The sequence below is a fragment of the Bison bison genome, unplaced genomic scaffold, assembly GCF_000754665.1.
Source record: "Bison bison bison isolate TAMUID 2011002044 unplaced genomic scaffold, Bison_UMD1.0 scf7180017864072, whole genome shotgun sequence".
NCBI lineage: Eukaryota > Metazoa > Chordata > Mammalia > Artiodactyla > Bovidae > Bison > Bison bison.
In genome coordinates this window covers 13,298,956-13,315,035 of record NW_011494644.1, presented here as the reverse complement: position 1 = coordinate 13,315,035, position 16,080 = coordinate 13,298,956, and the positions used below count along the sequence as shown (strand labels likewise).

At 42.0% G+C, this 16,080-nt stretch overlaps 1 protein-coding gene across 1 annotated transcript in view; it reads right to left on the bottom strand.

The window, feature by feature from the left end:
* Positions 1-16,080, bottom strand: part of LOC104986716 (S-adenosyl-L-methionine-dependent tRNA 4-demethylwyosine synthase) — a 148,458-nt gene that overhangs the window by 69,463 nt on the left and 62,915 nt on the right. The window contains exons 12-13 of the mRNA XM_010837406.1: positions 13,431-13,608; positions 2,495-2,630 (exon numbers count right to left, since the gene is read on the bottom strand). Of these exons, the coding sequence (XP_010835708.1) occupies positions 2,495-2,630; positions 13,431-13,608 (314 nt within the window). The remainder of the gene's footprint in view (positions 1-2,494; positions 2,631-13,430; positions 13,609-16,080) is intronic.

Here is a 16,080-nt window from a genome sequence, read left to right as displayed (position 1 = left end):
GAAATGGAGTAGCCATCATGGTCAACAAAAGAGTCCGAAATGCAGTACTTGGATGCAATCTCAAAAACGACAGAATGATCTCTGTTCGTTTCCAAGGCAAACCATTCAATATCACAGTAATCCAAGTCTATGCCCCAACCAGTAACGCTGAAGCTGAAGTTGAATGGTTCTATGATGACCTACAAGACCTTTTAGAACTAACACCCAAAAAAGATGTTCTTTTCATTATAGGGGACTGGAATGCAAAAGGAGGAAGTCAAGAAACACCTCGAGTAACAGGCAAATTTGGCCTTGGAATACAGAATGAAGCAGGGCAAAGGCTAATAGAATTTTGCCAAGAAAATGCACTGGTCATAACAAACACCCTCTTCCAACAACACAAGAGAAGACTCTATACATGGACATCACCAGATGGTCAACACTGAAATCAGATTGATTATATTCTTTGCAGCCAAAGATGGAGAAGCTCTATACAGTCAGCAAAAACAAGACCAGGAGCTGACTGTGGCTCAGATCATGAACTCCTTATTGCCAAATTCAGACGTAAATTGAAGAAAGTAGGGAAAACCACTAGACCATTCAGGCCCTTATTAGTTATCTATTTTATACAGAGCTGTGTGTATCATATGTGTTTGATATTGCCAACCCTGCTGTTTACTTCCATTTAAACCCATTCTGATTTTCATGTTCCTGTCTTAGCAACAAGTGAAGAGGATACACCTGAGGGTAAAGTTCACAGCCAAAGAGACTTTAGCAACCAAGCCAGATGTTGACTTGCTGGTTTTATAAATAATCCAAGATGGATCAGAAACTAATGCCTATTTTTCATGTCTTATATAATGTCAGTGTTAATCACCACAAAAGGCACTGATTTAATTTCTCAAGCATAAAATCGGGCAGGGGGGATAGGAGTGAGTATGGAATGTGATCAGCTGAAAAATAAAGAAAATGTATACAGTACCTCTTACCACTACAGAGCTCTGGTGAGTCTCATTCACTCTTTTAACAAACATTTGTCAAATACCCTGGTGGCTCAAATGGTAAAGAATCTGCCTGCAATGCAGAAGACCTGGGTTTGATCCCTGGGTTGGGAAGATCCCCTGGAGGAGGGCATGGCAACCCACTCCAGTATTCTTGCCTGGGAAATCCCCATTGACAGAGGAGCCTGGCAGGTTATAGCCCTTTGGAGTCACAAAGAATCGGACACGATTGAATGACTAAGCATAGCACACAAATACCATAAAGTGTGCCATGTTAGATAAAATTCAGATATGAGTAAGGAATCCAGTTCGGGAGAGGGAAGCTAGGATAAAATAGAGGAAATGAAGTGTATTTACAGATATGAAACTTAGGAAGGGAGACGGGGCAGCTATCTGCAACTGGAGAAAGCTTCACAGCAGAGGTAGTAAGGAAGCTGAGACCTGAAGGTTGCAGAGAATTTCTGCAAGTCAAAGAAGTGGAAAGAAAGGACAGTCTGGGCTCTCAAGAAAAGTGCTGGGCACACCTGCAGAAATGGCAAGATGAGTAGAGACGTGTAGCATTCCTGGGGAAGATGGTGAACGACGAGCCTGGAAATGTCCACTGCAGCCAGACAGCCATGGGGCAGGAAGGGCAAAAGAGGGAAGGGCAGGTTTTCTGGGATACCAACTCCCATCTTCGGCTACACATCAAAAGTCCCCCAAGATGTTTAAAATGCAGATTCTTGAATCCCACTAGGAATAAGAAACCCATTTTTTAAGCTCCTACAGTGGTCATCAATATCAGATCTGGGTAGAACATGAAGAACTGCAGGGCAGAAGCAAAGAGAACAAGAAAGGGGAAAACGACTACAAGAGAAGAAGAGGCAGAGCAAGGGACTTCCCTGGTGGTCCAGTGGTTAAGAATCTGCATTCCAATGAAGAGGACACAGGTTTGATCCCAGGTAGGGGAACTAAGATCCCATATGCCCCAGGGCAACTGAGCCCGCACACAGCAATTAAGAGAGTCCATGCACACATGAAGAGCCAGCACAGCCAAAATTTTTTTTTAATTGATTTTTTTTTTAAGGTAGAACAGAAAATATCAAATACTGACAGCAGGCCAATGGAGAAGAAGCAGTACTTTAGGTCGAAAAGAATAAGGAGACTTAAGAAGGGGCAAAGGTTTGTAGGAAAAGACATCAAATTTGGATGCTTTGGGGTTGAGTTCCTTACTGGGTAGGTAATTTTGTTCTAGAAATTCAGGAAAACTAATTTCATATTTAAACATATTCTAGGGTTGCTACGTACTGCAGCTTAACTGTGTTTAATTAGCTTTGGGGGTATGCATCCCTCTCTCTAAATACATCAAAGACATATATAAGGCACAGTGCTAGAAACTTAAGAGGAAGTCGATAAATAAATATATTGAATAATAAAAGTGGAAGTCTTAAAAAAAAGTTGTAGATTTTAGTCTTTTTTAGAAAGAAAAGAAAAACCTCTCCATTTTTTTTTTTTAAAGATGTCATAACTCTTACCTTTGCAGCCAAGGCTTTTAAACTATCAAGGAATCTTTGCCAGAAATCCCTGAAGAGCGGGCGGTCGATTTTCTTCAGGCTGTCTTTGGTGCTAGCGTCCACACTGACGTAGAGCTGGGTAACTGGTTTGAGGTCCCTTGGTAATTCAAAATTCAAAAAAAAAAAACGCAACAGAAGAAAATTACACATAAGTCAGGCTCTTCATAATGTTAAACTTACAATCTGTAATAGATGCAGTGCTTAAATATGTCACTGGGTCTAGAGGCTTCTACTTCTCCCAGAAATTGAAGGTATGATTTGTTTCACTGGTGGCTCAGCTGGTGGGCTTCCCTCATAGCTCAGTTGGTAAAAAATTCGCCTGCAATGCAGGAGAGCCTGGTTCGATTCCTGGGTTGGGAAAATTCTCTGGAGAAATGATAGGCTACCCACTCCAGTATTCCTGGGCTTCCCTTGTGGCTCAGCTGGTAAAGAATCTGCCTGCATTGTGGGAGACCTGGGTTTGATCCCTGGCTTGGGAAGATTCCTTGGAGTAGGGAAAGTCTACCCACTCCAGTATTCTGGCCTGGAGAATTCCAAGGACTTTATGGTCCATGGGATTGCAAAGAGGCGGACACGACTGAGGACTTTCATTTTCACTTTCAATGCAGAAGATGCAAGAGATGCAAGTACAATCCCTGGGTCAGGAAGACCCCTTAGAGAAGGAAATGGCAACCCACTCCAGTCTTCTTGCCTGGGAAATCCCATGGACAGAGGAGCCTGGTGAGCTAAGTCCATGGGGTGATAAACAGTCAGACAGGACTGAGCATGCATGACATTGTAACAGAATGAAATATCAGTTGGTTATTCTTTAAAATGACTGGACACCATCCCTAATGAACTGAAAACATTTGATTACTTAAAACTGGTCTCTCTTCAAACAGGTCTCTCTTCAGTGGAAAATAAAACAAGATCAAGCTTTAGCTCTGGCACTTTCAGCTCAATTACAAGGGGCTCTCAGACCGAAGCTTCTCCAAAAACTCTGCCACTAAGGCTTCTCCAGGGATCTGTGCTGATGGGCCACTTCCCATCATCCATTTGCTAATGGGGTTTTCTAAGGAACAAGAACAAGTCTTCTCTGAAGCACATAGAGCCACACCAAGGCCTTGCCTAGGCCTCTGAGAACAGGAGTGGGTTGACAGTCAGGCCTTGCGTGGACAAACAATGACCTACTCCGAGGGCCGTCAGCAAAGCAGAGTTAGCAGAAGGGCAGCAACATATTCACAAAACAGCACAACCCAGAAGAAAAACACATGTTGCAGATTTTTATTTTCTTTGCCTTCTTAATCTGCATCCGTCAGTACCACTCATTCCCCACTTCTCTCAAACTCACTGGCTCATTTCACAAAGTAATCATCTACCACATTTCTTGCCAGTTATGTTTAAAGCTCAGATTGTACTTTTTCCAAAGCCTCTCTGTTCTCCCTGCCAATGGGTCTCATAATTCACTCTCTTCAGTGAATTTCGAGAAAGAAAGAAATTGCCCCTTAATAATCCTTACTAAATTCTATTATTAATTTCCTATAACTATTTCATAATTTATATTAACCTCGAAAATGTTATTTATGTGTTGTTTTTTTTGGTTTCAAAGTCTATGCCCTTTTAAAAACTGACACATAATTCACATGCCATAAAATTCACCATCAAAGGGGTGATGTGCTTTTATATCTATCAGGGTTGGCCTTACAACTTTCCTTGACGGACAGGAACTCTATTTTTCTTTTTACCCAGTCATATCAGTAGACACGGAAAGCTACTTTTCAGTGGATATCGTTGACTTCAACTGACAGAACTTTTAAAGGAATGTAGGCCAAACGAATGCTTGTAATGATCTGGCTTAGTGACATATGGAAAAACCAGAAGGGGCTAAAGTCAAAGTTGTTAAAAGTGGGCAAGCTTTGATCAAAGCTAGGAAAGAATGATTAAAACACGGCAGACTCTCATTGCTTTAATCCCTCTCCAGGGCTGATATGATATCTAAAAGGAATCCTTAAAAGTTCAATAATGTGTCACTACTGAGCAAAGGACATCAATTACTGGAAACGCAAAACGACTGTAACTATAATGCCGGCAACTTGTCTCACCACCCCTTTTGCTGGGGGCCTCTTTAATAAAATAAGCTACTCTAACTGGACTTTGTGTTTTACAAAACTAAAAAAGATCATCTTAATGGATACTGCAGGCTATCATCATCTAATAACTCACGGAACTTTGTGTCATAAAGCTGCCTGATGCAAAATGGGAACCAGCCTGACCTTTTCACTACACCTCCATGCCTGCTTTTAGATTATGAACAGTAGATTCCAAAGGCCTTAGTTGTTTTACAAGCCCTCATCATTTCACACACACACAAAAAAGGCAGGGGGGGGGGGAGGGGGGCTGGACATTGATACTAGCAATAAGGAATTTTGTCAATACTAGATGTTTGAAGTGCTATAATTAAGGAATTTTATAGATTTTTTTCCCAAGGAGCAGAGGAAGAATGGAGAAGAGGAAAAGTCCTAAGGAGCTTTCGAGTTCATTTCTAAGTGGCTCAAAAGCAGTAAAAGGACCTTGGAGAAATGTTCTGAGTCTCTGCTATTGGCCTCTGTTCCCTGAAAAAACAGGCAATGAGGCTCCAAGCTCAGTCATTTGTCTGCCTCCATTTTATACAGAGATAGGATGGTTTTAGTCACATCCTTAAAACTATCATAATAATTCCTGAGTCTCAGAATCTCTCAATGCTGTTGAGAGTAATTAAAAACTATACAATGAAAAGGATATAAAGTCTGAGCCCAATCCCCAGTGAAAACATCCTGTGAATCTTGATATGATTATTGTGATGACCTTTCATCCTGCTAATTTTAAACCTGAGTTATGAATGATCATATATAGAAATACACAGTAACTGAACATAAAAATCCTCTCCTTCTTCCTTTCTTTAGAGATCAGGCCTCATTCTACCCAGAATAATCTCAATAATCATATCAAGGTCCTACCTAAAATGAACCTACTCATCTCTACAGAAAGGAAAAAAGGGAGACAAATTTATGTTTATAAGAAACCAAGGACATCAAATCAGTCAATCCTAAAGGAAATCAACCCTGAATATTCACTGGAAAGACTGATGCTGAAACTCAAATAACTTTGGCCATCTAATGTGAAGAGCCGACTCACTGGAACCTTTCCTGATGCTAGGAAAGGTTGATGGCAGGAGGAGAAGAGGGTGACAGAGGATGAGATGATTGGATAGCATCACCATCTCAATGGATGTAAGTTTAAGCAAACTTTGAGAAATAGTGAAAAACAGGGAAGACTGGAGTGCTGTAGTTCACGAGGTTGCAGGGAGTTGAAAATGACTTAGCAACTGAACAACAAGAAATCAAGGGAATTCAGCAGTAACTTTGATGCTCCTATTAATAAAAAAATAACCAAAGTGACCATAAGCAAGTGAGAAGTACACTAAGTTATACACATATTGGAATATTCTAGTTATCTTTAAGTACTGATTCATAGTTTAATTGCCTTGTGTTCAGATACTGTGCTCTAAACGATTTCAACACTTTCTTGAAACCTGCTGTAATGCCCAGCACATGGCTGCTTGTTAACTGTTCTGAGAGCAAGTTCTGTGCTCTTAAGAATTTACATTCCAAAGTGTCAAGTTTCAATACTCTATTTCTGCCATATAGACTAAACTTGTTAATTTAGCCATTCAAATCTTCACTACTTTTACTGATTTTGATTTACTTGTTTTATCCATTTGAGAGAAGCGTGTTAAAAACTTGCTATTTCTCCTTAGAGTTCTGTCAATTTTGAGATTATGTTACTGAGTGTTTACAAATTCTGACATATATACAAACATATTGCTTTATGTTCCTAGTGGGTTTAATATTTTATTATTAGGAAATGCCCCATTTCATCTCAAGTAATGGTTCTTGCCTAAAGTACACCTGACTGATACTACATAGCCTATCTTTCCAATGGTATTTCTCACGTATTATATTATTATGCACTAACAATGTCACTACAAGGAGGTCGTTATTACTGTGATCATTTTACAGATGAGTAACTAGCCACTGAGAAGTTATCTTCCCCATGTCAGAAAGACAATAAGAAAGCAAGTCAAGATTCAAATTCAGATCTCTTCTAGACAGAGCCCAACCCAGCTCCTCCTCATTTCACTGTGCTACCTCTCTCTCTTTAGCTCATCCAGAAAAGCATAGTTCTGAAAAGTATTCCATCGATTCATAGACAAAAAAGAAGACTATATTTTAAACTTAATACAAACAGAACAGTGGCAGATTTTATTTTCTTGGGCTCCAAAATCACTGCTGACGGTGACTGCAGCCACAAAATTAAAAGATGCTCCTTGGAAGAAAAGCTATGATGAACCTAGACAGCGTATTAAAAGGCAGAAACATCACTTTGCCAACAAGGGTCCATATATTCAAAGCTATGGCTTTTCCAGTTGGCGTGTACGCACATGAGAGTTGGACCATAAAGAAAGCTGAGCGCCGACAAATTGATGCTTTTGAACTGTGGTGTTGGAGAAGACTCTTGAGAGTCTCCTGGATTGCAAGGAGATCAAACCAGTCACTCCTAAAGGAAATCAACTCTGAATATTCATTGGAAGGACTGATGCTGAACCTGAAGCTCCCATACTTTGACCACCTGATGGGAAGAACTGACTCACTGGAAAAGACTCTGATGCTGGGAAAGATTGTGGGCAGGAGGAGCAGGGAGCAACAGAGGATGAGATTCTTGGATGGCATCACTGGCTCACTGGCCATGAGTTTGAGCAAACTCTGGAAGATCATGAAAGACAGGGAAGCCTGGTGTGCACAGTCCATGTGGTCGCAAAGAATCGGACATGACTTAGTGACTGAACAACAACAACAAAAAAAACAAAACAGGCTAGGAGGAAATAAGAGACTTCTGTGGAAAGGAGCAAGTAGTATTTATAACCAATCTTCATTTCATTGTCGCTGTTATCTATAGCCACTTTGAGCTGATAAACACAAGAAAACTTTATTTTATTAAAATTCATGCATTTCTTCAAACATTTACTAAGTAATATGTGAAGAGATGTCCAATTTACAGAGTTTCTCTAACACCTATAGTGACTATCCTATTAATAGCAAAAACACGAAGCAAACAAAATAACAGAAGCACAAGTGGAAGAAGTGAAAGAAAGAGAATGAAGCTCACACATAGTTTCGATGAAGATGCTCAAAAGTAAACACACACAGGGACAAATTCCGCGGTGGAGGAGGAGGTGTGGGAAGTTAAATGTTAACTGTGTCATAGTTAAAAATGGAACAGAGCTCTGTCTTCTTACAATAAGCCTGCTGGCAGGGAGTAAGCTTTGAATTAACTGTATGTATCAAAAAAGAAAAAATATAAGATTTTAAATGTAAACTTAAAAACAGTGGACAAGAAAATTGTGTAGAGGTGAACTGAAGATGAAGCTAAGAGCAAGTCAGTCTACAAAGGGCTGTACACTTGACTCTACACCCTCTAATACACTCACAAAGAGGGAGACAGTTTTAGGATTCGAACACCCACAAAGGAAAGGACCCACTAGGTTCAGGGGACTTCCCTCGTGGTCCAGTGGCTAAAAATCTGCCTTGGGATGAAGGGGACACGGGTTTGATCCCTGGTCAGGGAACTAAGAACCCACATGCTGTGGGGCAACGAAGCCCACACGAAGCAACTACTGAGCCTGTGTGCTCTGGAACCTGCATGCCACAATTAGCTTGCACACCGCAACTAGAGAGTTTGTGCACCCACATACCGCAAGTAAGACCCATGCAGCCAAATAAATAAATAATAGAAGGAAAAAAAAACTGGGTTCAGTGTTGTGGAACATCACACTCAGCACCTTCCTTACTCTGCCACATGGTCTGCTTTGAACAAGATGTCTCAGGAGGTCTTTGACACCTTAGCACAGAACAGTTTACAGGAAGGAACAACATGCAGCGGTCCAGTGGGACAGCATTATCCAGGTGCGATGGGCCTTTCTGACGGCAGGGCTGAATGTCAGCACAGATCATGCAGTCTCCAGAATTAAGAGTCCTAAACTCACATGTCTGCAGGAGCCAAGGATACGATGCGAGTCACTTCTAAACGAAACAAGCCACTTCTAAACGAAAAAGAGGTTCTCTGGACACCGAACCACAGACTGTGTGTGAAACACTCCAGAATATTCTTGCCTTACCCCAAGCAATAGGCTTCTATTTTTCTGATATGTGGTGTTCTGTCTGCCTTCCATTGTTTCATGCCTGTTAGAAATGCTGACGGAAATTTCTCTGCTGTAAGGGATTCAACAGTGCGATTCCTCTGACAAGTAGTAGATGACACTCAGCCTCAGGGCTGAGGAGACAGCCAAGTGGTGGAGAGCACGGCAAACTGAAAAGTACAGGCTTTTGAATAGATAACCATTCCTTAGTGTGATATTGTCAGATAGTAACAAGTAGACACTTGGTCTTTGTCCCTAATCCCTGGCACAGAGCTCCTAATTTTGGTATTTCTCGAGTGACAGAGGTGAGAGATGTGTTTTCTGTTATCTCTAATGAGCCCCTCTCCACCAAACAAGAATTTATATTAATGAAGTGACTCTTGGTGGGCCCCTGGACAGCTTGAGGACAGGGGGCTGGTGCCAAAAGAACCAACCCAGTGATTAGAGGGTTGGCACTTTCAGCCCCACCCACAACCTCTAGGAAAGGGAGACGAGCTAGATAAGAGACTGAGTTCATCACCAATGATCGATCACAACGATTTCAATCGATCCTGTTTCCCAGCTGGCGCTAGTGGTAAAGAACCTGCCTGCCAATGCAGGAGACCCAAGAGACATGGCTTGAAATTCTGTGGATGGGCTGGGAGGTCCGTTCATCCTGGCTGCCTTTGCTAGTCTCAGTTGGCACATCTGCTGGACTGGCTGGTTCATGATGGCCTCAACTGGGACAGCTGGGGCCTCTGTGTGTGCAGCCTCTTAACCCCCAGCAAGTCTGAAGTTGATCACATGGTGGCAGGGTTTCAGAGAGCAGCAAGAAAGGGCAAGCCTCGGTGCAGAGACATCATTCAAGCCTCTGCTTCTGTCACCTTCGCTCACTTCCTCCTGGCCAAAGCAAGTCACGTGGCCGAGCTTGGAGTCAGTGGGGGTACACTCAGAGCTACAGCACAAAGATCGCGGATACAAGGAGAGGGAGAATTTATGGTCATGGTTTGTCGTCTACTGTAGCGCAAAACAGACTTTGTACCCTGTACTTTGTACCCTGTACAAAGAGGGTGGCCTTGAACCTACTGGGACTCAGTGTTTTTCAGGAATTCAATTAAAAAAAAAAAAAATCGGAGTTATGTTGGAAGGCCCGGAGGTTCTTAAGACTGGAAATCTCAAACTGGCAATTGATAAGGAGTAGGTTTTATTTGTCCTACACCACGTTTAAAAGCTTTTTTTTTTTTTTTTTTTTTTTTTGAGCCAACATTTAAATCCTGAGATTCTGCATAAAAGAGATTTCTTTTGGAAACCTTTGGAAAAAAAGACAATCTGGCAAAAATTGCCAAGCACCAAGTATGAAGTGCTGTTTTTATGACATTAGATCACTTCAGAACACACTTATCTGGTTTTTGACTCACACCACTTCTGACACCAGATGTGTGGTTCCTCTCCACACCAAGGAGGCCTGAAGTTCTCTGCAGACACCAGCTAGGTGTCCTGTGTTTAATTCCATTCTGACAGTAAATCCCTGGAGTCAGCACAGACCTCCTGGGTCAGGACTCAGTCCCAGGCCGCCCCTACTTCTGACACGAGTCACAGTCCCAGGCTGCCACCTGTGCTTCTGATCAACTGCCTGTGGATCTGCGTGCCCTATGACCCCTCCTCGGGTTTGATAATCTGCTAGAACAGCTCTCAGAGCTCAGGGAAAACAGTTTACTTTCTATTAATAGTTTATTTTCAAGATTACAACTCAGAAAACTGCTGGATAAAAAGATGAGGGGGAAAGGGCACTGGGCGTCTCTACTCTCTCCAGATGCATCAGCTTCGCACCACTTGAAGTGTTCGCTGTCCTGGAAACCAAACGAATGGTGGCGAGTTTGAGTGGCTCGGTCCCAAGGAAAATGATTACAGCAGAAGGTAACTGATGCATGCTAGGGTACCTCAGTTTCATGCCTATCAAAAATACTATTATAAAAACACTTGCTTTTGTGGAACTAAGAGGACTTTTTCTCAAGAGAAGGGGTTTTTGTTGTTGTTTAATCCTCAACAGCTCTATCATTAAATGTCACATTCTTGTCAGTTTTATTAGCTGCCATGTTGACAAATAAAAACATAAAGCTTTCTCATCTGCCTAAGGTATTTTTTCCTATCTTCCATAAATCCTCATGGACCACTCACTGTGAAAACTCCCTTCTGTGGGAGAACTGTCAGTAAGGAACCCTATGCTTTGGAGCTGGAGGGGGAACTGAGATCCTCTTAAAGAAAAGTTGAGTATCCCAAAAAGGCCACTAGCCTGAATGTAACACTTGTAAGTGGGTCAAGGGAAGACCAGCTAACAAAGTCAAGAGTTTCTTTGAAAATACCAGAGTATGGCGGATCCCTCTACTGTTACAGAGCCCCACTATCCTAGCAATCAACCTGGCTGGAACTTTCCCAGTCATCAGCTAAGTCCTCTTCCATGCAGGGCTCACAGAGCCATCCAGTTTGCCAAGCTTATCTATCTATCATGCCTCAATGACACCTTTTTTTCCTCTTTTTTATTTTTTAAATTATGAAAGTATGACAACACATATACAGCAGACTTGGAAAACACAGAACAAAGTTACATATAGTTCCGCTATATATTACGATTATTTTTTTAGGTAGAAAAATTAAGATTTTTAGTTGGAGTTTCAATATCAAACTCTCAAAAACTAACAGAATGAATAGACAGAAAAGTAGAAGGATATGGTAGATCCAAAAAGCACCATGAACCAACTCAACATAATTAAGATTTATACAATTTTCACACAACAGTAGGATACAAACTCAAGTTCCCATAGACTATAAACTAGGAGACACTGGAATATATCCAAGGACATAAAACAAGGTGCAAAAATTTCATGGTCTATAGGTACTGAAATCACAGAATCTGTTCTCTTACCACTGTGGAATAATGTTAGAAATCAATATCAAAAGATATCTGAAAATAATCCACATGTTTTCAAGTGCAATGTCAATGACACCTTTTTGAAGACTCCTCATTCTGTCTTCCTTTCATCCTTACAACTCTTAAACAAACCTTACCATCTCCTATCCAGTTTCCTGTTTCTTGGCCTTCCCACTTTATACAAACATGCTGGCAGATTACTCTGCAGAAAGCAAGATCTTCCTAAAGAACAGCATTTGAAGTCGTCGCCCCAACCTGTTCAACTGCTGCCAGGCTCTTCTGCACCCTCTGTGGTCCAAATCAACTATATTTACATAGTGGTATCCCAAAGACCCCAATTCTGTATCTTTCTCAGGTAGTTCTTATTAAAAACCAACAGTTTCCTATCTCCTTCCCAAGTACCAATCCCAGCCATATTTTTAAAAAACCTTTTTTTAAATTGGGCTTCCCTGGTAGCTCAGTTGGTAAAGAATCTGCCTACAATGCAGGAGACCCTAGTTCAATTCCTAGGTCGGGAAGATCTGCTGGAGAAGGAATAAGCTACCCACTCCAGTATTCTTGGGCTTCCCTGGTGGCTCAGTTGGTAAAGAATCTGCCTGCAATATGGGAGACCTGGCTTCAATCCCTGGGTTGGGAAGATCCCCTGGAGAAGGGAAAGGCTATTAAAAACCTACAGTTTCCTATCTCCCCAAGTACCAATCCCAGCCATACTGTTAAAATTTATTTTTTTTAATTGGAGGATAATTACTATCTCGCTGTATCTCACTGTTTGCTGAACCCAGTGCAGCCAAGGTATGAGCAGGGAAGCTGGAAGAAGATGCAAGGGCCATAGGAACTGCAGACATGCTTTACTGGCTCATGGCTGATGCAGCAGCAGCTCAACTCAGCGCAACTCTGCTGCTGCTGCTGCTGCTGCTGCTAAGTTGCTTCAGTCGTGTCCGACTCTGTGCAACCCCATAGACAGCAGCCCACCAGGCTCTGCCGTCCCTGGGATTCTCCAGGCAAGAACACTGGAGTGGGTTGCCATTTCCTTCTCCATTTCGTGAAAGTGAAAAGTGAAAGTGAAGTCGCTCAGTCATGACCGACTCGTAGCAACCCCGAGGACTGTAGCCCACCAGGCTCCTCCATCCATGGGATTTTCTAGGCAAGAGTACTGGAGTGGCTTGCCATTGCCTTCTCCGCAGCGCAACTCTACTCTGCCTCTAAGAGCTTTTCAGGTGGTGCTTACATAGGACCACACCACCACACACACGCACAGTGCCACAAATGATCCCAGCTAGCAGGACGTGAGTGGAGTGGGGCAAGAGAGCCTGACCACCGCCACCTAGCCAATTGCTCTCTCCTTACGATTACTTTACAATATTGTGTTGGTTTCTGCTATACATCGACATGAATCAGCCATAGGTATCCGTATGTCCCCTCCCTCTAGAACCTCCCTCCCACCCCTCTAGGTTGTCACGGCCATATTTTGAGACTCAAATTTTAATAAGCCTTCTCAGAGAAGTTTTTACTCCACTTCTCCCATCTAAAAAAAAAAAAAAAAATGACTTCTCTGTTGAACTCCCCCAGCAATTTTTTTTGCCTCTATTCTTTAAACAAATGTTATCTTTCCCAATAGAATTGATGTTTAGGAGCAGGTGCTCTGACCCCTCAAAGCCAACATTTATACATAGTTAGAAATGAGTAAATCCTTTCTGAATCAATACCTATTAGTTTTACTTCTTAGTCAAACACAAGATTCAAGAAGCATCATCTTGACAGGCGAGAGCACTCACCTGATTTCCGCAGGGAACTGTGCATTTGTGACCAAGAAACTGGAGATTTTACACTCATGAAGTAGCTTCAAAAACTTGTTGATTTCTGGGTACATGATGGGTTCTCCCACGAGAGACAACGCACAGTGCTTTACTGTCATTCCTTCTTCAAAGCGTTCTTCTTTGACGCCTGGCACCCCTGGAAGACAGTGGAAAGGACCAAGTTCAATAAGGTACAAATAGAGGATGTCACTTTTATTTTCCATAATTAAAAAATTTTTAATTTTTCTTAATGGTTCTTTGATTTTAGAGGGAAAATTCATTTTTGATACCAGCCAAATAATACAAAACAAGGGCTGGGAGGGGGGGACCCTTAAAATTATTGAAAGTGAAAGTCACTCAGTCGTGTCAGATTCTTTGTGACCCCATGGACTGTAGCCTGCCAGACTCCTCCATCCATGGGATTTTTCAGGCAAGAATACTGGAAAGGGTTGCCATTTCCTTCTCTGGGGGATCTTCCCGACCCAGGGATCGAACCCAGGTCTCCAGCATCGCAGGCAGACTCTTTACCGTCTGAGCCACCAGGGAATCCCAAAAAGAATGATCTGCCCTGTCTGAGGTTCAAACTCAGGACCTTCAGATTATGAGACTGACATGCTGCTTACTGCACTAAGAGAGCAGACATAAACTTTCCCTTCTCTAGGGGATCTTCACAACCCAGGGATCAAACCCAGGTCTCCTGCATTGCAGACAGATTCTTTACCAGCTGAGCCACATTAAGTCAGAAAAAAAAAAAAAGAAAACCCTACAATGATTAAACCAGCAATCTCATCCTTGGCTTTAATACTATTTAAACTATATCAATAAAGCAGGCAAAACTAATTTTATTATTAGCTAATTATTTGGAACATAGAATACATTACTTTCCATAATTTTCTTAGCTCTGCATTCCATCATGTTGGTCTAAGAAAATGAACTCAGTATAGCTACATAAGGCAAGTAAAGTGAAAGCCGCTCAGTTATGTCCAACTCTTTGCGACCCCATGGACTGTGTATAGTCCATGGAATTCTCTAGGCCAGAATACTGGAGTGGGTAACCTTTCCTTTCTCCAGAGGATCTTCCCAACCCAGGTCTCCCGCATTACAAGTGGATTCTTTACTAGTTGAGCCACAAGAGAAGCCCAAGAATAGCCTCTCCTACCCCAATCATTGCCTTCCTTCGTCCCTCAAGTATTTTGAATTAAGATTTGGAAAACTAGAGCTGCCAAGATCCAGCGCCAAAGATTCTATGTAACTGGAGTGGGTGCAAGCCAGGGTCATGGGAGCTTTAACAGTCTCCCAGGTGATTCTAATGTGCAGCCAAGGTAAAAAACCACTGCACAGGGGCTTCCCTGCGGGTCCAGTGGCTAAGACTCCAGGCTCCTAATGCAGGAGGCCCAGGTTCCATCCCTGGTCGGGGAACTAGATCCCATATGCCACAACTAGACCCGGTGCAGCCAAATAACTAACTTTTCTTTTTAAATTTCTATCAGTTTAAAACAATTTTTTAAAAAAGAAAACCACTGCATAAACCAGCAGTCTCCAAACTTAGAAATACATTGGAATCACCTGGGACTATCTTCAACGTTCCAAACTTCAGGCCACAGCCCAGGCCAATAAAATCACCATCTGGGGGAGGGGCCTGGGCATCAGGAGTTTTTGAAACTCCCCAGGTGATCCCAATGTGCAGTCAAGCTTGGGGAACCACTGGCACACACCATGGATTTCCACTGTAGTTAGATGTTGAGAAATAACCTAAGGAATTTTTTAAAAATCTCAGCATCCAGGCAGTATCCCAAGCCAATTAAATCTTGATCTTTGGGGATGAGCTTGAGACATTAGTATTTATTAAATGCTCCCCATGTGACTCGAGTGGACTGCACAGGTCAAGCAGTACTGCTTTTGGCCAACACAGAAAGCATTCATGGGGAAAAAAAGAAAAAAATTATTTTTAATAAATAAAAAGCATTCATTAGCATCCTTCAATCTAACATGAGTTGGAAAGGCTTGGAAAGAGCATAAGAAGGCAAATAAAAATAAATCTTCTTTACTTCAGACATTTCTGTCCATTATCTCTAGGCTCTTTTTTATTATTATTTATTTAGTTTTCATTGGAGGATAATTACAATACTGTGTTGGTTTCTGCCATACAGCAACATGAATCAGCCACAGGTATAAATATGCCTCCTCCCTCTTGAACTTCCCTCTCACCTCCCACTCCACCCCAGCCCTCTAGGTTGTCACAGAACACTGGATTTGAGCTCCCTGCATCACACAGCAAATTCCCACTGGATATCTGTTTTACATATGGTAATGTCTCCCTGGTGGTCTAGTGGTCAGGATTTGGTGCTCTCTCCAGGTCTTTATTTTTTTAATATTTATTTATTTTTAATTGATTGACGATTGGTTTACAATATTGGTTTGATTTCTGTCATACATCATGAATTAATCACTCAATCACGTTTGACTCTCTGAGACCTCATGGACTGTAGCACTTCCCTCGGAGAAGGCAATGGCACCCCACTCCAGTACTCTTGCCTGGAAAATCCTATGGACGGAGGAGCCTGGTAGGCTGCAGTCCATGGGGTCGATAAGAGTCGGACACGACTGAGCGACTTCATTTTCACTTTTC